Source organism: Oncorhynchus mykiss, chromosome 12 (assembly GCF_057628025.1).
Source record: "Oncorhynchus mykiss isolate SJ-2025 chromosome 12, ASM5762802v1, whole genome shotgun sequence".
Classification (NCBI taxonomy): Eukaryota; Metazoa; Chordata; class Actinopteri; order Salmoniformes; family Salmonidae; genus Oncorhynchus; species Oncorhynchus mykiss.
Window position 1 is genome coordinate 72,928,629 of NC_143033.1, and position 21,828 is coordinate 72,950,456.

The 21,828-nt window shown below is 43.5% G+C and overlaps 2 protein-coding genes across 4 annotated transcripts in view; both read right to left on the reverse strand.

The window, feature by feature from the left end:
• Window positions 1-6,662, reverse strand: part of LOC110538158 (mannose receptor, C type 2) — a 54,647-nt gene extending 47,985 nt beyond the window's left edge. For both annotated transcript variants that reach the window (XR_005035127.2, XM_036938220.2), the window contains exon 1: window positions 6,276-6,662. Coding sequence is in view for 1 of the 2 variants with exons in the window: in XM_036938220.2 (XP_036794115.2) it covers window positions 6,276-6,393 (118 nt within the window). In the remaining variant the exon portion in view is untranslated. The remainder of the gene's footprint in view (window positions 1-6,275) is intronic.
• A 4,183-nt stretch (window positions 6,663-10,845) lies between these two features.
• LOC110538159 (serine/threonine-protein kinase tousled-like 2) lies at window positions 10,846-21,817 on the reverse strand. 2 transcript variants are annotated; one of them, XM_021624793.3, is made up of 21 exons: window positions 21,077-21,817; window positions 19,891-19,973; window positions 18,148-18,219; window positions 17,967-18,036; window positions 17,797-17,840; window positions 17,610-17,711; window positions 17,327-17,428; window positions 17,105-17,197; window positions 16,787-16,897; window positions 16,522-16,658; window positions 16,205-16,357; window positions 16,056-16,122; window positions 15,852-15,949; window positions 15,688-15,769; window positions 15,309-15,400; window positions 15,112-15,201; window positions 14,658-14,827; window positions 12,728-12,866; window positions 12,516-12,627; window positions 12,275-12,382; window positions 10,846-12,076 (listed from the first exon to the last, which is right to left on the reverse strand). In XM_021624793.3, exons 2-21 carry the CDS (start codon window positions 19,969-19,971, stop codon window positions 11,903-11,905), a joined length of 2,097 nt encoding a protein of 698 aa, XP_021480468.1. In that variant the 5' UTR covers window positions 19,972-19,973; window positions 21,077-21,817; the 3' UTR covers window positions 10,846-11,902. The 2 variants fall into 2 exon arrangements, with proteins under 2 accessions (XP_021480468.1, XP_021480469.1); XM_021624794.3 differs by lacking the exon at window positions 17,610-17,711 and having other exon boundaries at window positions 21,077-21,802.
• Between the last annotated feature and the right edge of the window lie 11 nt (window positions 21,818-21,828).

Here is a 21,828-nt window from a genome sequence, read left to right on the forward strand (position 1 = left end):
ATACTTGTCTAAGTTAGCTAGATACTGGCTGGACTCCAGCCACTTTGACTGGAATGTCGGGAAGAAAACAACCTTCCCAAAAAACCCACTGTGGTTTTCTCTCCTACCCACGTCTTCTCCGAGCTTTTCTTTTTCTTCTCCTGCAAGGGGGGTTATGGGGATTGGGAGGTTAAGGTCAGGTGATTCAAAAGTGTGTGCACTGGTGGAGGAGAGAGCGAGGGACGGAAAGGGGGAGAAAGAGAGGAAGAAAGAGAAGAGAGGGAGAGCAGCTGTGACGTTAAGTGAACACAAAGAGCAAGGAGAAAAAAGGGAATGACCCCAAAACAAACACAAGCCCTCCTCAGTGAATCTAGGTCCAGAGAAGAGTAACAGAGAGAGAGAGAGAGAGAGCGTCAGCATTCCTCCTTCACGGGGCCCTCCGAGGGGCCAGGATGTGGGGAAGGTGGGACAGATCACTGGGCGTTGGACTGAACATAGGGAAAGGGGGGATACCTAGTCAGTCGCAAAACCGAATGCATTCAACTGAAATGTGTCTTCCGCATTTAACCCAACCCCTCTGAATCAGATGGCTCTGGTATGGGTGTACTTGAGTCCACACACAGAACAGGGGTCCTGGCCTGTAGCACAAAAACCTCCTCAAGTCATCTAATCAGTCCACTGTAGCTCTCTCACAGAACTAGCAACACCGCCCTTGCAGCACTACCAACACTAAAACGACGGAGAATCTCCATAAAAAGAGTCCCCACAAAGTCGTTATAAAGCAGAACTTCAATCGGTGTACAGCACTAGCTTTTCTCAGACTCACTCAAACTCTGTTGCAAAGTTGTTGAGAAATAATAGTCAGCTTGTGGCCTTGGACGGCTTCCAGATGCTGCAAAGGCAGAAGTTACTAAACACAATGGCTGAGTGGTTCCACAGAGCTGTGAGCTTCCACTGGCAGTGCTTTGTACAGTGTAATCAGATATAATTACCAGCTAGCGCTGACTGCTGCAGAGATCTCACTGTAGCACCATGTCGTTAGTCCTGTTTACTGTCCACTAATTGTGACGCAATAAAGATTCAGGAGTCAAAATACTTTTTTCTCACATGGTAATGGTGCGCCTCTGGAAAAATCTTTACTATGCACTCTTAGAATTTTTTTACTTGTATTATTTATTTAACCTTTATTTAACTAGGCAAGTCAGTTAAGAACAAATTCTTATTTACAATGACGGCCTAGGAACAGTGGGTTAACTGCCGTGTTCAGGGGCAGAACAACAGATTTTTACATTGTCAGCTCAGGGATTCAATCTAGCAACCACTAGGCTACCTGCCGCAAGATGCAGTGCCTTTGACCGATGCGCCAATGCGCCACTCCAGGTATAACTATTTTGGGTTCCATGTAATACCCTCTGTGGGAAGGGTTCTACATGGAACCCAAAAGGGATTCTTCAAAGGGTTCTCCTATTGGGACAGCCAAAGAACCCTTTTTGGTTATAGATAGCACCTTTGTCATTGAAGTAAAAGAATGAGGGGCAGGTTCCATGAGTTTATAATTTCAGACTCCGATTGAAATGAAAAACCTTTCCATGGACTCATTTCTCTCTAGGGAAGTCATTGTCTGTCATTTCCATTAAACAGCATGTGTTCAATAACCTTGCTACAGTTAGTCAAGCACGCTCTACAGTTCTCCAACAGCAAAGACAATCTGAGTCCTGTTAATGTCATACCGTATGGACCCTGTAGAACAGAAAGTTCAGCAAAGTCGCTGTCTTTGATGCCTCTCAATTCAAGGATCTTTCTTACCTTGTGGTCCATGCCAAAACATTTAGCAGTGCTCCCAGCTACCCCGGTCTGAAAATCCAACCCTTCTATATGTTCTTTTAACGGGCTCTTCTCTGCCGTGACAGGCAATCCACCCCAGCTGCGTGCAAATTAAGGGTTCAACTTTGCCCTTCCCAAATTGTCAGAACACTGTACAGAACACTGTACAGAACAATGAATTCATTTTGGACATCTACAGCGCTGGCTTAACTTCTTGGTGACAGGGGGGCAGTATTGAGTAGCTTGGATGAATAAGGTGCCCAGAGTAAACTGCCTGCTACTCTGTCCCAGATGCTAATATATGCATATTATTAGTAGTATTCTAAAACTGTTTGAATGATGTATGTGAGTATAACAGAACTCATATGGCAGGCAAAAACCTGAGAAAAATCCAACCAGGAAGTGGGAAATCTGAGGTTTGTAGTTTTTCAACTCTTTGCCATTCCAATATACAGTGTAAATTGGGTCATATTGCACTTCCTAAGGCTTCCACTAGATGTCAACAGTCTTTAGAACATTGTTTCAGGCTTCTACTGTGAAGTGGGGGCGAATGAGAGGGGATTGAGCCAGGTGTCTGGCAGAGTGCCACAGGCTCTGACGCGCGGTCATAAGAGAGTTGGCTCTCGTTCCATTGCTTTTCTACAGACAATGGAATTCTCCGGTTGGAACATTATTGAACATTTATGATAAAAACATCCTAAAGATTGATTCTATACTTAGTTTGACAAGTTTCTACGGGCTGTAACGGAACTTTGTGAACTTTTCTTCTTTTTTTTTTTTACTTTTCTGAACACACGTTTGGATTTGTTTACCAAACGCCCTAACAAAAGAAGCTATTTGGACATAAATTATGAACTTTATCGAACAAATCAAACATTTATTGTGGAACTGGGATTCCTGGGAGTGCATTCTGATGAAGACCATCAAAGGTAAGTGAATATTTATAATGCTATTTCTGACTAATGTTGACTACACAATATGGCGGATATCTTTTTGGCTGCTTTGTTTTCTGAACGCTGTACTCAGATTATTGCATGGTTTGCTATTTCCGTAAAGTTTTTTTAAAATCTGACACAGCAGTTGCATTAAGGAGAAGTATATCTCTAATTCCATGTATAACACTTGTATTTTCATCAACATTTATGATTAGTATTTCTGTAAATTGATGTGGCTCTCTGCAAAATCACTGCATGTTTTAGAACTACTGAACATAACACGTCAATGTAAAATGAAATTTTTGGATATAAATATGCACTTTATCGAACAAAACATACATGTATTGTATAACATGAAGTCCTATGAGTGTCATCTGATGAAGATCATCAAAGGTTAGTGATTCATTTTATCTCTATTTGTGCTTTTTGTGACTCCTCTCTTTGGCTGGAAAAATGGCTGTGTTTTTCTGTGAGTTGGTGGTGCTTTCGCTGTAAAGCCTTTTTGAAATCAGACACTGTGGCTGGATTAACGAGAATTGTATCTTTAAAATGGTGTAAAATACTTGTATGCTTGAGGAATTTTAATTATGTGATTTTTGTTGTTTTGAATTTGGCGCCTTGCACTTTCACTGGCTGTTGGTGAGGTGGGACGCTACCCCAGAGAGGTTAAGCCGGATGCTCTGAAGTAAGCAGCACTGCTTCCAGTGGTGTGTGATTTCCTTGACAAGGCTTACATGACGATGGTTTTGGCCATGCTAACACTTGGCTTAGCAACACTTACGACAGTGTGGTAAGAGGAGTTTTTAGGAGACATAAATGTTATTAAAAGCAGCCTAATGTCATTTTGTCTTTTGTCATGATGAGAATCAGAGCCACAACAAAAGGAATGTTGGTTTTCTGTGGCTACCAAGGCAGTAAAACTGAGACCACCTATTAGACCTTGATGACTAATTTCCCACAGGACATGACTAGTACCCAACAAGCTGGGCACTGATGTTACTGATGTGAAGTAGAAGCTCTAACTTCTCAAAGTGTTCACACCTGGGCCCTGCAGCTGTGTTTGAAGTGTTGGTTCAACCTCAGACGGCTCTGCTGAGTAAAAGACAAACTTCAAATGTAATTCCAGAAGCGGATTTGAAAGTGTTTGATGTGAATACAGTAAAGCACAGATCAACAGCTTCACCAAATGTTGACTAAAGTTAAACCTTGGGAAAGTACAACCAGAACAACACCCATCTAGCCTGATCCCTCCTCTCCCTCTCTCCCACTCCCTGCCCCGTCACCCTGCTCAGACCAATGCCAGTTTCCTGCTGCAAAAGAGAGCGGCTTAAACCTGCAGCCAAGAACAACGGAACATGAGGAGCCAAGAGCAGAGAGTTTGATGTTCCCAGAACCGCCTTCTTCTCCTCCAACTCTGGCTGGTGTGTTGATGAGGTCTCTCTGGGCGTGGGGGTGTGAGCAGGGCACCGGAGCTGGAGCACAGAGGTCCAGTGGAGGCCGAGGTACATGAAACAAAGGTGACTGACTTGATCCACACTGAGGTGAGACGTACTGGAGAGATGGAGGCAATGGGACTGGGAACCACATTGGGATATAAATTTGAAATAACAAATATTTTACTCCCATAGATGTAGAAGCAAAATTGAGTAAAAGTGTGGGTGGATGTTATTGGATAAGAACAACAATGATGATAGATTCTGGTCTCAGGTTAAAGACCCCCAGGTCTAGATGAAGGTGTGGTTGTGGGACCAAAGGATTGTCTTTGAACCTTTTTCTTATTTTGACAGATGTTTGCGATGAAAGGGGACACTTGTTTTACGGGTAAGCTTTATAAAACAGAACATCTCCTTGTCCAGTAAAAACAGCAACCAACAAATAGACAGGACATTCCAGCCTGTTAGTGTGTTTGTTTCTATTTCTTTTAAGACGGTCCAGGCCAGCCTCTGAAACTGCTGGAGCGGTGGTAGGCCCACTCCCAGCAAACATCTCAGTGGGAGGGGAGGAGAAGCAGCAGTGAGTGGGTGGGATTTATTAGGGGCTGATCAGCCCTTTAGAGGGTGGTTGGGTGGGATTTTTTTAGGGGCTGATCAGGCTGTTGGCTTCCTGCTTTCTGTACAGTTCGAGTCCAAAGACACAGGGGTGGTACCTGAAATTCCTCCATGATCCTAAAGGTAAGACCGAGCCCCAGGAGATAGGGATTGTTCTGAAACCTGTACACCCAGGTAGACCTCAGGGTGTGAATAAGTGTCTAAAAGACAGAATAAATAGGTATGATGGAAAACAAGAATGAAAGCATGTGAATGAGAGATCTGCATTGCCTTTGCAGTTGGCAAACAAACCCAGTACCATCCACACTGCAGGTGTAACAGCTAGACACCACAATATATCTGGCCCTACGTGACATTGTATTGAGAGCTGACACAACTGTGCTTTTAGAGAAATCACACAGAAACCAAAAACAATGACTGTAATAACACAGTAATAACAGAACCTGGTGAATTACAGTATATGATCTTCTTATTGACTTCATCACCTTAAATCATCATACTCAGCTTTGTTGATACTGTTTTCCCTCCCTTGTTCTAACTGAACTAATTCTGGCCGCATTACACACAATGTACAATGTATGTTCTGGTGTAGACCTCAGTATCAAAGAACTGAATAGATCATGTTGAAAGTTCAATTCCCTCTGAAGGTGTGATATAGGACCGGCCAAGTAAATATAAGTTATATTTCCACATGGGAGGAACTGAGAATTTCATTGAAGAAAAAAAACGAGTTTTTAGTTTGGCCCACCTCCAAAGTTGTTCACAATATCAAGTTGGTTACTGGGCCTACTTTGTCTTCATTTCAGAGAGACAGTGGAATAACTTTTATAGCCTAGTGTCATCCGTCTTCATTCATGGATTATTTATTTTTTTAACCTAGATTTAATCTCTACAAATCGACCCATAGCATGCCTAGGAGTAAGGCAGGTCAGTGTTCAAAAGAGAGGTCACTGTCGTGTCCATAGGCCTACACGGTACACGGGGACGGAGAAGAGATGGACGTAACTGTATAACAGGATGTAAAGGTCACATCTGCCCCCGAGGTGGCATATATATGCAACGCGTCAGTCCCATACCAGTTTACAAAGGAAGGACACGGGTGTGGGACATATCTACCATTTTACATTTCCAAAGAAGATGCGGAAGGAAGTATCTACAGGTATATTAGAACTTCACTTCAAGTTTCCAAACGAGAAACCCCCCCCCCCCTCCCCCCCTCCCCCACCAACACACACACACACACACACACATCTGGTTCCACTCAGAATTCGGACTTTCGTGGCATTCCAATGCATCAGTGAAGTTCGGATAAAAAGTACCCGTAAAATCCCACCAGGTCTTCCCCCCCCCCCCCCCAAAAAAAAAAAACGAAATAAGTTTTAGGTGGATATTCAGACATGCAATAACAAAGAGTCTGCAACTCTCGGTCTCCAGAGTTTTCCTTGAATGAAAAGCCGAGAAGCATTCGACAGCAACATATTGATCTTACCTGAAACGCTGCTGTTTAGTTCCAGACTAAAGATGAATAAATATAAAGTGCATTTGTAAAAGTGAAGGCAATTTTTCCATGTTCTCCTCGAATTCTTTTTTCGGTCGCAGCGTGGCATGCCCACTATTGCTCAGCAAACTGTAAATCGGAGCAATTTATGGAGAGCTTTCCTTTCGGGACGGATGGGTAGAGTGGTGGTGGGTATGATGGGTTGCAGATGAGAGGAGGAGTAGAGTGGGCTCTGTGTCTTTTTAGTGCGTCATTAAAACTGAAGTTAGCAGACGCGTTGGGTCTGCGTCACCATACTCTAGCCCGCCTCACATTCACACACAGTTGTGCACAAACTAGATGCACCGTATTGCAGATATGCAACACTATGTCAGAATCTCAGAATCTCAGACATGCAACATTATTACCTTGCATTTTCTTGAGATCCGCCCGCTGTTACATTGTAACAACATCCCTGCTTGTGATACGTTACATGCTGCAAATATGTAGCCTATCTCGTCTAGGCCTATTTGTGTCCTTCAAAATAAGGTATTGGTAGTACAGATATAATATATATATATATATATATATATATATATATATATATATATATATCTGATAAATCTGTAATATATACAGTGCCTTGCGAAAGTATTCGGCCCCCTTGAACTTTGCGACCTTTTGCCACATTTCAGGCTTCAAACATAAAGATATAAAACTGTATTTTTTTGTGAAGAATCAACAACAAGTGGGACACAATCATGAAGTGGAACGACATTTATTGGATATTTCAAACTTTTTTAACAAATCGAAAATTAAAAAATTAGGCGTGCAAAATTATTCAGCCCCTTTACTTTCAGTGCAGCAAACTCTCTCCAGAAGTTCAGTGAGGATCTCTGAATGATCCAATGTTGACCTAAATGACTAATGATGATAAATACAATCCACCTGTGTGTAATCAAGTCTCCGTATAAATGCACCTGCACTGTGATAGTCTCAGAGGTCCGTTAAAAGCGCAGAGAGCATCATGAAGAACAAGGAACACACCAGGCAGGTCCGAGATACTGTTGTGAAGAAGTTTAAAGCTGGATTTGGATACAAAAATATTTCCCAAGCTTTAAACATCCCAAGGAGCACTGTGCAAGCGATAATATTGAAATGGAAGGAGTATCAGACCACTGCAAATCTACCAAGACCCGGCCGTCCCTCTAAACTTTCAGCTCATACAAGGAGAAGACTGATCAGAGATGCAGCCAAGAGGCCCATGATCACTCTGGATGAACTGCAGAGATCTACAGCTGAGGTGGGAGACTCTATCCATAGGACAACAATCAGTCATATATTGCACAAATCTGGCCTTTATGGAAGAGTGGCAATAAGAAAGCCATTTCTTAAAGATATCCATAAAAAGTGTATTTTAAAGTTTGCCACAAGCCACCTGGGAGACACACCAAACATGTGGAAGAAGGTGCTCTGGTCAGATGAAACCAAAATTGAACTTTTTGGCAACAATGCAAAACGTTATGTTTGGCGTAAAATTCAACACAGCTCATCACCCTGAACACACCATCCCCACTGTCAAACATGGTGGTGGCAGCATCATGGTTTGGGCCTGCTTTTCTTCAGCAGGGACAGGGAAGATGGTTAAAATTGATGGGAAGATGGATGGAGCCAAATACAGGACCATTCTGGAAGAAAACCTGATGGAGTCTGCAAAAGACCTGAGACTGGGACGGAGATTTGTCTTCCAACAAGACAATGATCCAAAACATAAAGCAAAATCTACAATGGAATGGTTCAAAAATAAACATATCCAGGTGTTAGAATGGCCAAGTCAAAGTCCAGACCTGAATCCAATCGAGAATCTGTGGAAAGAACTGAAAACTGCTGTTCACAAATGCTCTCCATCCAACCTCACTGAGCTCGAGCTGTTTTGCAAGGAGGAATGGGAAAAAATGTCAGTCTCTCGATGTGCAAACCTGATAGAGACATACCCCAAGCGACTTACAGCTGTAATCACAGCAAAAGGTGGCGCTACAAAGTGTTAACTTAAGGGGGCTGAATAATTTTGCACGCCCAATTTTTCAGTTTTTGATTTGTTAAAAAAGTTTGAAATATTCAATAAATGTCGTTCCACTTCATGATTGTGTCCCACTTGTTGTTGATTCTTCACAAAAAAATAGTTTTATATCTTTATGTTTGAAGCCTGAAATGTGGCAAAAGGTCGCAAAGTTCAAGGGGGCCGAATACTTTCGCAAGGCACTGTATATATATAACACAACCACACTCAGTTTAGTAGCCTATATATATATATTACACCTATAGACACTTGATTTCGCTTATTTTAAAACGACAGTAGAGATTGAAAACATAAATGATTTTACTAGATTCTGACACATAGAATCATTCCCCAAAGCAGAAGTGGGGTGACAGTTATGGACACAGATCATCCAAGTGAGATTGCAACAAGAAACAGTTTTACTTCCCATTCCAAAACCAGAGACCAAAAGCCAACTCATAAATATGTGTAAAAAATACTAAAGTGATGGCTTTTTGGCCTCCACAATTCTGGATTATTTCATTATCACCGTATTGCTGTCCCTTCCTCGTGAATCAATTAAACTGCCATGGTGCACATATTCACCCCTGGAAGGATTCTGTGTTGGGGATTGGTAGTGGTGGATGTTGGGGAGAGTGGAAACAATCCAATGTCAATCTGTTGGGAAATGCAAGAATGATGCATCAATCAGAACAACTTTACATTGGTGGATAATGTGGGTGTGTGTGTACAATCTGCACAAGTAGCCTAAAAGTTCAAAGCTGGTGTCACCGATGTGTTGTCTTCATCCTCTCTCTTGTGAACACAGTCATTGTTGGACCATTAGCAGTATGCATGGCTCAGGGCCCTGTCTGTCTCCCTCTCCACTGATCATTATTGATCTGTGGCTTTGGCAGTGCACTGCACACAACCACACTCAGTTTAACACACATTTGAAACAACGTGCGAATGCACCGTGCACGGTAGTAGCCTACCCACAGAACTAGATTGACAGCTGACCCCCTCAATTACTATCTTTATGGCCTACCCATGCAATTTATATCAGTGTGGTTCAATGGTAGAGTGATCTTCGCTCATGGCATCAATTCAGCACTACGTGAGCCCAATCATTCATTCAATAATGTGACTGTTGTGTAATATAGATAATTACTTCAGGGGCTCTCAAACTTATTTTTGGCCGGGGACACCTTTTGTGATAGCAAATTCATCGGGGACCCCCTCATAATCAGAACACAACTGGAGTGAGATAAAAAATAGCATACAAAGAGTTCTACTATGACTTTGGCAGTGCAAACCATTTTAAAGGTCCATCTCCTGGCATCGGAGAGAACATTTCTTGTTGTTGCGGTTTTCTCTCTTGAGGCAGAGAGAAAACATTGCAGTTTTAAAGCTTAAATTACAGTGCATTTACATAAAATAAAATTAGGATGGAGTTGATAATTGGTGGAGTACTGTGGATGCCAATATCCAGGCCCATGTTGCCCAGGGTTAATTAAGAACATCATTTGTAGATCAATCATGTTACATTGTATTACACCCTCTTAACTTATTCTACAGATCTCTTGGCCAAAATTAATTCAATCTGTTTGTAATATTCATTAAAAAAATGGAATGTAAAATTTACAGTGTATAGAGAGATTTTGAGATCTGACCGCGGACCCCCTTCAGTACCTCAAGGTCCGTGGACCCCATTTTGAGAACCCCTGGGGAGTATAGACGGGTTGGATGTTTAGCAACAAAACTTAACACATAAGCATATATGGGGCAAAACAGACAGGGCTGGCTTAGATTGTTGACATGTAAACTATATTTTGTCTCAAAATGTTTATTGAAAACAAATACATTTGCACAAGGAGCACTTGTCTCTCAAATACATCATCACAGTTGTTGGTTAGCTAGCGAATTTGAGCCATATTAGCATAGACATTAGTCAAAACACCTCAACACAGTATCAACAAGGTACAACGATTCCCCACATGGTTGTTAGCTATTTGAATCATACCACCACATAGCCTTCTGCCTCATCGACACGTCCAGTCTCATGGTGTTGTCAGCCAACCTGTCTTTAGGTTATTCAAACTTCTCCATCAGGTTTGGTTTCCCCCATTTTGTTAAATTCATTTTATATTTGTCATTTAGCTGACGCTCTTATCCAGAACAACTTACAGGAGAAACTAGGGTTAAGTGCCTTGCTCAAGGGCACGTTGACAGATTTCTCACCTGGTCGGCTCTGGGATTTGAACCAGCAACCTTTTGGTTACTGGCCCAAAGCTCTTAACCGCTGGGCTACCTGCCGCCCTTTCAAAGATTTTCTTGATTATTTTAGTTCTTCCTCGATAGACCTTCTCCAGCTGTTCCTGGGTCTTCCTGGTTTCCGTTTTCCCCTGCAACCTCCAGGTTACAAATAATAAATATTACATAAGTGTGCCGTGTTGTTGATGTAGAGAAATGAGCTTGCCGAGCCTTCTGAGAGTAAACAACCCAACCAGAACTAACACCCCCACAAACACTCAGATCGCACAGTTTAACCAATAGTATTTAATGGGTTATGCAATTCTCTGCTAAGGCCCAATCTCCTCCCAACAGTACAATGAGTAAACCAGTCCCTTGCATTTTATTGGCAAAAAATTCATTAAAACAGACCTAAATAAATATGTTTTTATGAAGGGAATTACTAAAATGAGAATAGGGCAAAAAAAAATGAAAGAAAAATTTAAAAACCACCAATTGCTTTTTTTTCCTTAAAATTGGGAAAATGTAAGTAACAATTCTTTAAAAAAGGGACCATTCATTAGTTTTCCACATCATATATCATGTAACACAACTAGAACCAATATAAAAACTGCAGCGGAACAGTGCCACCATCTGGAAGTCTTAAGCTTTGGTCACAGGATTTAAAACAGACAGGGGGGGTGGGTATGCCTCCATTCAAAAACTACCTGGACCCAGGAGAGTGGCTTAAATTAATGAACGCCATAGGTCTTGTTCAGGTACAGTCTAAAGGCAGGCTAGACTGGTACTGTCAGTCAGGGGAGGGGGTTGGATGACAACCAAAGCATTTATCAAAAGGAGAACCCAGAGCATCTGGGTCGACTCCGAGGCATGGTGGGTGGGTGTGTGTGTGTGTGTGTGTATGAGATGGAAAACAGAGTCTTCCAACAGTCCCTTCCATTTCTCAAAGCTAATGCAGCCCTGTTCCATTCTTTCAATCTTAAAATGGTTGAATTTTCCCATTTCTCCTCAGCTCAGTGCCATGTCCCCCTCCACACTGTGGGGGGACCCTAGGGCTTTGACCCCCAGAACAACACCACCCCTCAGGGGAGGGAGAGACAGGGAAGCTGGGTGGGTGGACATGGAGGGCTCCAGGTTGGAACACTGATTACCCCACCTCTCTCCCCTCCACCTCATCCAGGATTCCTCAAGCTCCCCCTGCCTGCACCCCAGAGGTTTCTCTGGGGTGCTGAGCCCATGGTGGGACATAACAGGATGGGAAGTGATGAGGGGGCTGAATCAGGCAGCCACCCCCACCTCCACCTTCCACTCAGGTCAGTCAGTTCGTAGTGAGATAGATAGTGAAGGCTCAGTTTGAGGCGCTGCTGTTGGAGGAGCTGGAGGTGGAAGGTATAGCCGTGCCAGAGGCCCCGGACGTGGCCACAGACTTGCGGATGTGAGGCATGAGGAAGGGGTCACTGGCTAGCTGGTGCACATCGATACGGTCCTCCTTCCGGTAGACCAGACAGCGCCTTATAAAGGCCTGGAGAGAGATAAGGAGGGGACATTTAGAGACGTTGTGACAGGATAATAATTTGTGCACAGAGCAGAAAAGGATGAATGTGTAAAGTAACAGACCAATGAAAGAGGGATGGAGAAACAACACCAGGTGAGGAAGAATTTAGGGAATGGACTAACAAATGACAGAAAGTTGAGGGAAGGACAGACAGAAAAGTAGTACCTTAGCTTCTGGGGTGACCACTGGTTTGGGGGGAAACTGAACCTCTGTTGCCTTCAGTATGGTGTTCTCCTGCAGGATGTCCTGTTGAGACTGGTTATGGCCAAAGGGCTGGAGGGGAAGACAAAGAAAGAGAAAAAAGGCTAAAGTTAGCAACACAAAACATCCTCATCTCTTAAATGGAATATAAAGAGCATGAATACAATTCTGAGAGGAGTGAGTAGTGTGTGCGTGCTTGCATTACCTTGCGTCCGTACAGAGCCTGGTAGAAGATGACTCCCACTGACCACACGTCCACCTTGTTGGAGATTTTAGGAGGCTCTTTACCCACCACAAAGCATTCAGGGGGAAGGTACCTGCAGGGGAAGATCATTGCTTAGAGCAACACTCTTTCCACAATAACAATCATCCAAACAAGATAGTCATTCTATTGTTCTAGTTTGTGCGGCGCCTCACCAGTAGGTCCCTGCACCCTGCGAGGTCAGCTCCATCCCATCCACTGAGTTGTAGCTGTCGTCGTCCATGATCTTGGACAGGCCGAAGTCGGTGATCTTGATCTCCCCACAGGCTGTGCCATTCACCAGGAGGATGTTGCCTGAGGAAACGACAAGTCAGAGGTCAAGACAAAAGTTCACAATGAACATGAAGGACATTTCTCTGTAATATACTGGCATGGCTGGTTTATAAATTGGTCTAACGACATGCCACGTTCGAATTGTCTACAGACAAGTTTCGCTGGTCAAAACAACATTTCATTTATACTCCGGTGGAATGTCTAAAGACAGACACTGAGACTTTTCGGTTTTCTTGTTGCAGACAGATAAGTGTGTTGTCATGGTTACCTGACTGCGACAGCAAAGAGACAAGTTAAACAAATTATCCGGTAGAATGCCCTGCATTTATTACGTCACATACACAACAGTAAGCTATTTTCTTTAATTAACTCGACATTACCTTGAAGAATTATCTTGTTGGGAGTTTATTTTCCTGTAATAATTAATAAAAATGTACTAAAAAAGGAAGCCTAGTGGTTAGAGCGTTGGGCCAGTAACCGAAACGGATGGGTTTATTGGTGTTAAAATACACCAGTTATGCTTTTTGGATCACCAGGCTGCTGTCAAGCATATCATAACAACAACGACAAGTTTAATGTCGGACGAGAATAGAACGTTCATGATGTCACTGCGACAACAGTCTACAGACTGTCGATGTCGATAGACCAACTGTAAACCAGCCTTAAGAGTCAACTGAGTGAAAGGTATCTTTTATCTTGTCTCGTTTTAGTCTGCTGTCGTCGTTTCAACTTGCGTAACATGTAGAGTACCAGTCAAAATGACACACCTACTCATTGCAGGGTTTCTTTATTTTACCATGTTCTACATTCTAGAATAATAGTGAAGACATCAAAACTATGAAATAACACATATTGAATCATGTAGTAACCTAAAAAAAAAAAAAAAGTTAAACAAATCCAAATATATTTTATATTTGAGATTCTTCAAAGTAGTCACCCTTCGCCTTGATGACAGCTTTGCACACTCTTGGCATTCTCTCAACCAGTTTCATGAGGTAGTCACCTGGAATGCATTTCAATGAACAGGTGTGCCTTGTTAAGGGTTAATTTATGGAATTTGTTTCCTTCATAATGCGCTTGAGCCAAATCAGCTGTGCCGTGACAAGGTAGGGGTGGTATACAGAAGATAGCCCTATTTGGTAAAAGACCAAGTCCATATTATGGCAAGAACAGCTCAAATAAGCAAAGAGAAACGACAGCATCCCGCAGCGATACGCCATCCCATCTGGTTTGTGCTTAGTGGAACTATCATTTGTTTTTGAACAGGACAATGACCCAAAACACCTCCAGGCTGTGTAAGGGCTATTTGACCAAGGAGAGTGATGGAGTGCTGCATCAGATAACCTGGCCTCCACAATCACCCAACCTCAACGCAATTGAGATGGCTTGGGATGAGTTGGACCGCAGAGTGAAGGAAAAGCAGCCAACAAGTACTCAGCATATGTGGAAACTCCTTCAAGACCGTTGGAAAAGCATTCCAGCTGAAGCTGGTTGAGAGAATTCTAAGAGTGTGCAAAGCTGTCAACAAGGCAAAGGGTGGCTACTTTGAAGAATCTCAAATATATGTTGATTTGTTTAACTTTTTTGGTTACTTCATGATTCCATCCATATGTGTTATTTCATTGTTTTAATGTCGTCACTATTATTCTACAATGTAGAAAATAGTAAAAAATAAAGAAAAACCCTGGAATGAGTAGGTGTCCAAACTTTTGACTGGTTCTGTAAGTGATGGCACCAGTGTTGACCTGATACTAATATCACAGTGTAACTGCTGCCATGCTAGTGTCCGTGCGATCTGCTGTGTGTACCCACCAGGTTTGAGGTCGTAGTGGATGATGGGTGGGCGGATCTCGTTGAGGTACTTGAGGGCGTTGACCATCTGCATGATGATGGAGCGGCCCTCCTTCTCCGACATCAGCTTGTGCTGCTTCAGGTAGAAATCCAGGTCGTTCCCCTCACAGTACTCTAGAACCGTACAGAACCTGGAACACAACAAGAGAGAGAGAGGATGTGGTACTGTTTAACTCCAGAACCTAGAAAAACGAGAGTGGAATCAACTGTGTGGTACTGTTTTAGTTTAGAAACCGAACAGAGCCTGTTCCACAACGAGAGACAAAGGAACCGACTGAGGTACTGTTTCAAAACAGTAGGATAGAGTTGAATGAAAGAAATAACACCGGAACTAGAAACCCCCCAAAATCTCACGTTCTATTCCAAAGATGTGTTGGATATGTTCTGTTGCTCTTTTGGGGAGGGGGAGACTTACGAGTCTGTGTCGAGTGAAAAGTAGTCGTAGAGTTTGACTATCCGTGGGTGGTCCAGCTCCTTATGGATTCTATACTCTCGACATGCGTGTCTGAAACAGAGACCACGTTAAACTCCAATGTTAAAACCAAAGTGCTTTTGTTACCCGAATCACTCTGAGAAAAAAAACATGTCTATGATAAGAAAAAGGGAACTCACTTGTGGTAGTTCTCTTTCTTCTCATCCCTCCAGTTCTTGTTCAACTGGTGGATTTTGACTGCGACGTATCTCTGCTCCGTTAGGTCAAAGGCCTTCAAAACGTGAGAGACGTGACATCAATTACAAATAAATGATTATATCACATCCATTATTCTTTATCATATTTGAGAAAAACCTGCCACCAACATGAAACCGTATGAAAAATTGGCACAGACTTAAAAAATGGATTCAGGTGAACATCAAAAGTTCATCATTATGAGAAAACCTTTAGACTATGTAGTCGCTATACTTAGTTCAATGGGTATACAACTATGCATTTGACCATGATGGCAAAAGGTCAGTTCCACTGACTGTTAATGAATGGGCAGAGTGCTCTCACCTTGTAAACTTCACTGAAGCCACCTCGGCCTAGTAAATAGAGCAGTAGGTACCGGTCGTTTAGCGTAGGGTGGTCTTTGAACCTGTTGCGGAAATCAGACATATTTCGATTATAAGTCTAACAGAGAGAACACAAATAAAAGAACACTGGTAGAGAGCACGTACGTGGAGTTATCCTCGTTGTGGATCCTCTTGAGCTCGCGGATGTGCAGGTTCCGTACTCGCTCCAACCTCTCCAGCTCAGCCTGGATCTCTGCCTCCTCCTGCAATACACAGCAAGCTTATTAGCAACTTTTACAGGAACCAACAGATAAACAGTACACAAACTACATACACAAAACATAGAAACATTGCATGTAAAAACAGCACCTTCTTGAGATGGCCCAGTCTTAGTTTGAAAATCTCCTCTTGTTCGTGATACTCGGCCTGCGATAACCTGGAAGAAGAAACTCACCATCATAAACAGAACCAAACCTGTATGCATTTAAACAGAGAGGGGAAGAGGCGGGGTAACGTACGCTTCGCTCTCGGCTCCGTTGGCCTTGCTCTTGCGTTTGTTCTGCTCCAGGCTAAGGGGCGGGGTCTGGGCCATTGAGGGCGGTTTCCTCTTGGCCAGGGCCTTCCTCTGTCTCTCTATGTCCTCTCGCTGGGAGTTGATCCTCTCCTGTTGCCTAGAGACGAGACACAGACAGACACAGAGACAGACAGGAGATGGGGAGGGTCAGTGCTGATGTGAGAGAAAGATATTAAAAACAACAGAGGAGAATAGAGAGGAGGAGCATGAAGGAGGAGAGAATGAGATGCAGAGTGAGAGAGGCTTTTGAGTGACCCTTACTTGATAAGGTTCTGAAAGGCATATCCGTCGGTCCACTGTTCTGTGAATGAGGCACCATGTCGGACGGTGGTGAAGTGACCCAGACGTAGACGATCCTGCATGCTCTTGTCACGACACGCCATCTTCTCCTGCTTCGACTGGGGGGAGAGAACACACACACACGCACATTATACTTGGGGAAAGCTAGTCCTTGGTCAAGAAAATAGACATGGGTTAAGTTATTCTAGACTCCCAAGCCTGTTGTAGGGACAGAGGGAGAACTCACTTTCTCAATCAGCAGCTTCTTGCTCATGGTCACACATTTGTTCAAGCGTTCTTTGTACCGCTCCAGCATCCTCTGCTGCTCATCCAACTGCCTTCTAAGGTCACAGTTCGCCTGAAACAGAAAGGGGCCAAAATCCCATTCATTAATAGTCCTTTTAATGAAACAAAGCCGTTTTAAAATGTAAGACGGTAGTTTCTGAGGAGGTCTGTTCCCATGTCTGGGGCATAATGCTGTCTCATGACGAGGCCAACAACATGTTATTCCATTAGAAGACAGAATGGGAAAACAAGGGCGTGTTGATGGCAGAGGTGTTCCCACCCGCAGTAAGTCATCTATCCTCCCCTCCTTCTTCTCCAGGTCAGAGTTTTTGTTGTTCTCCATAGCAGTTAGCTTCTCTACCGTCAGGTCAGACTGCAGGAGGAGGCGAGAAAGAGAGATGAAGTCAAACAGTCATTAGAGACATGTCATATTATACAGGAGTTATTACAGACATCACCAGTGCTCTGTGAATCTGTACAGAAGGTGCAAGGTAACAGCTACCTGTGTGGCTTTGTGGTTCATGTAGAGGGAGACAGGCTTTAGGGAACAGGATGAGTGCTCTGTGTTGGCTGAACCCATAGAGGATGGGCTGCCCTGCTGCATCTGGGATACAAAGACATCCACACATACCACTAACATCATGTCATGGACCACAGTAACATTCTGCTTTGCATTCAGGTCAGTTTGAAGGGCATGATGGGTTCGTTAGGAACAGGGGGAGAAAAAAAAGATATGGTGAAAAGAGAGGAGGAAAAAGAACAGGGAAGTGAGGGAGCATGCTCACCGTGCCTGGGGGGTTGGAGAGGGAGTGATGTTGTGGGGAGGAGCGGACAACTGGAGGGAGACTCCTGGCAGGACTGGTACCAGGACCGCTACCACCCGCAAACTGACAGATTTAATGGAAAAGTCAGAAGAAGAGCGAAGGAATTGAAAGCTATGGATGCGTTTTGCCAGAAAGTGAGCACACTCACCTCAAAATAATCACTAATTTTCTGTCCCCTTGCTCCTCCTTTCCCTGGAGAAGAGAAAAAAAGGCAGAAAATCTGTGTGACATTGATCTATTCTGACAACAAAATGGCTGCCAGCAAGGCACGACTGAGGTGAAAGAGAGATCACAGAGGAAGGGAGACAGACATCTCACCTTGGCTGCTGTCGTACAGCTCTGCTTTCCTCTTCCTCGTTCTCTGATCGTTGGGCTTTTTCTCTGGGGTCTGTATAAAGAGTAGGAGAAACACATTGTACTTCATGACAGCGGACGATGTCTAAAATATCATATAACAAGAGTGAAAAAATGTATGGCGTCACTGCTATGGGACACTGACCTCCAGCTCTTTGTCACTGAGAGAGCCCACGCTGCACAGGCTCTGATTGGATGACTCATTGTGGCCTGAACCCTGTTCAAAAAACAAACAAACAAACCCACACAATTACACGTCAGACAAAGAGTGGAAGGATATGCCAAGGGCAGGGAGGGACTAAACTTAATTCACAATTAAACCAGGGGTGTGGAAGGGAGGGATAATGCTTTCTGCTTTCATTTGACTGACTGCTTCTCCCCATGGCTACTCTCTGGTGAACAGATAAGGTGAGTGATTGTTTGGGAGAGAAAGAGAGAGCAGAAGAGAGTCGGAGTAGAATAGGCTTGAGCTAATATCATCACCATTCGTCTCCACACTGTGCACCTACCCTATTAATTTGAAATGTCTGTTCCCTAGGTGATGCCTGTCACTCAAATGACTCACTTTTGAATTCACCAGGCTCTGCCATATCAGAGAAATATACTTAGTCATTCTGGGCACATAATGCTGCTCCCTCTAACTAAATTGAACCTGAAATTGCTGAACATCAGACATAACTAATGCAGGTGGGAGTAGGTCTCTCAATCTTTTTCTCCCTCACACTCTCGCCTTTCATTATTTCATCCTCATTCTCGCCAGCCTTGTTCAAACAATTTTGAAATCCTACTACTCAGATAGGGTATTGGAGGGCTTTCAGCGTTTCCCATGTATTCACTTAGTAGTGGCGCAGCTAAATGAAATAATTTCTGTCCATCCTTAAAATGTATGTATAAAATTCTCTCAGCTCCATTGCAAAATTGATAGAATTGCAGGAAATTAGCTGAAAAACAGCACATTTCTCTCTGCCGACAATTCTGGACTGCTTAAACGCTTAAAAGGCAGCTCAGGATGACTGATAGGGAGCAGAGCTACAGGGCTGTTCAAGGTCGAGAGAGACAGGCTGAGCTGCCCTCATATCTTGGGGCTTTCAGACCTATAACACCAGGGCATGCTATATGTCTCTCATCTCTCTCTAGGCTAATACTTCCTTTCTCTCTTTCCCAGTCTTTCCACACACTGCAACTATGTCAGACGGACCCTGGTCAGACGGGGCGGCCGTGGTGTGATGCTTTTAGCGGGAGCCGCCATTTTCTCTGCGACAGCACCGTGCTCTGGGTTCAGTTCTGCCTATGGCTGGCATAGAGCCCAGTCCTGGCTCTGATTCACTCTCTGGGCTCCGGTTCACTTTCCACAAAGGCAGCTCTCTAAGATGGAGTTTACCTCAGCACCACCAGACAGGACCTCTAATCAAAAGCCAGAGAGCTACTGCCATAACATCTGGTCAGGGTTTCTACGCATATGAGGGTGACCGGCATTCATGCCCTTCCCTGCCCCACTTCCCCCCCCTGCCCGTTCCCTTCTTGGCAGCCCTCCGCACTTGCCTATGCAGCCGCCACATCATGAGCCAGTAGGAGAGGATAGCATATCACACCAGCCAACAAACACAGACACACAGCTCTACATTCTCAAGAGAGCGAGAGAGAGGTGGAGGGGGCCAGCCGGTCCCTGGCCAAGCTCAACCAGAAATAGAGAATCAAACAAAGAAAAGGAGAAACAAAGAGAAGGGGTGAGAGAGAGACAAAGATAGATAGTCATGGCCCTAAAGTAAATGTGCAACACTGAGATCCCGTTGTCAGTCCTACATTAGTAGAAAGGGTGGAGCGGCAAAGGAGCAGGACCCTATATAGGCCTCTCTCATCTCCAATGATATAGTGTAGTAGCACAGACCTTAGCCACGCCGACCCCGGTGAAGCGAGCCTCCAGCAGCTCCTGGCGTCGCGGGTCCAGGCTGTGCAGTTCTTCCATCATGGCTGCAGGGACAATGAGCAAGAAACACACAATTTGATATCAGATCTGTTTACTTTCCATAGCACAGACGAACATCATACAGAGTAAGAATACAAGGAGTTGGAAATCCTCTGACAACAGCTTGAGGATTTAGTGACACAACCAGTTCAGGGTTGCCTATAGGTGAATGTGTTGACGCATGCAACTATACATTCGCAGATAATGACTCATGGATAACCTTAGACACACCTGTTTTTTGTTTAAAAAAATCTAAAGTCACCACCACTGATTCCAACACAGAACTTGATCAACAACAACAAATCAAGCAAAGACTAAACAAGCAAGAGCTATGCAGTCTAGTGCTGGCTGACATGGGACATTTCAGCAAATATGGTTTGAAAACTGTGATTACAGTATTGTGATAAGATTAGTGAATCTGATTGAGTCATTTTGCCACATAGCTAACTAGCTAGGCAATGAAGCAGACCGTTTTGGCAAGAAGGGTCAGGCCAGCGACCAACCAACTTGTTAATAGTATATCAAATCAACTAGCTAGCTGACCAAAGAGTACAGGCAGCTTGCCATCATCCACTTGCAGGGGACAAACTACTAACAATGAGAGTAACATGACATAGACATCGTCATGACTCGTGATCATTACATTAGTTGACATGTGTCAATATTTCAGCCCCCCCCCCCAAGCTAAATGCTTGTTAACTAGCTAGTTAACTACAGTAGCTAGCTAACGTCCGACGTTAGCCACCTGGTACTAGTAACTAGCAAGTTGGTCACTTCGTTGGCAAATATGTCTGATAGGTAACTAAAAAACTAAATGTTATGTTTCCAAAATATACCTACTTGTAAAATGGTAAATATATAAATAGATATATATATATATATATATATATATATATATATATATATATGGTAATACATAACTAGTTAGCTAACTAACGTTACTAGGTTAAGGGTGATGGATAGCGACATGTCAAATGTCCGATTAACATGTAACGTTAGCTAGTTAGCTAACGTTAGCTACATGAAAACTGCTGTTTTTCAGGAATATTATGACCCAACCCGAAGTTATGTTAGAAATAAAACATGAATACAGCTCGACCAAGGTTACCTGTTGTAATGATATTTTCCACGGATCCAATCTTTTTTTGTCCAAGATTCTTGTCTCTCTACCTCGACACTGCCAAACGAGGCCTCATCCAAATCCCCGTTCTTCGGTGTTGATTTGTTACCCGTTAGGAGACGAGCGTCTGCTTGGCCCCCCCCAATAACGACGGATAGTTCCCCTCTCGGCCTAGAAGTCCTGGGGTATCCCAAACCCGCCTTTCCGCACTCCCTACACGGGTATCCCCAGGTTCACATTCCTTTCATCAAGGGCCGTACCATGCCTCTTTCGGGGTCTTTATCCCGAACAATGACCATCACTTGCCCTTTTCATCGCGAATATGATCCAACAATGTGGCCTTTATTGTGTTTTAATTTTGTCCTCCAATATATGTTCGGTCTAATTCTGTACTCAATCAGAACAAAGTTGGTGTTCGGCTTCACCTTCCTCGCCCTAGCAAACAATCTGTTACGGAAGTTGTGTTGTTCCGATCATTTCAGTTGAATCTGGATCGGTTCGGTTTCTCATTTTTGGGGGGAATGTAAACAATAATCGGTAAATCTCCCTTTATTCTCGTGAGATTGTTCAAATTTGTCTTTCCACCTTCACCCCAACCACGCCTGCCCCCAAAACCGACTGTAGACCAATTGAAGTCGATTTACAAACTAGCTACATGCAATCTAAAACTGCCCATAAGGTTTCAGGGAGACAGAAATGCAATCACCTTTTGATATGTGAAGTGAAGGCAATTATCAGAA

Coding starts and splice junctions, on each gene's coding strand:
- LOC110538159 (XM_021624793.3), bottom strand. CDS start 19,971: ATGATGGAAGAACTGCACAGCCTGGACCCGCGACGCCAGGAGCTGCTG. Junction 15,950..16,055: donor GACTGGGCCATCTCAAGAAG/GTGCTGTTTTTA, acceptor TGTGTATTGCAG/GAGGAGGCAGAGATCCAGGC. Junction 15,401..15,687: donor GCTTCAGTGAAGTTTACAAG/GTGAGAGCACTC, acceptor CACGTTTTGAAG/GCCTTTGACCTAACGGAGCA.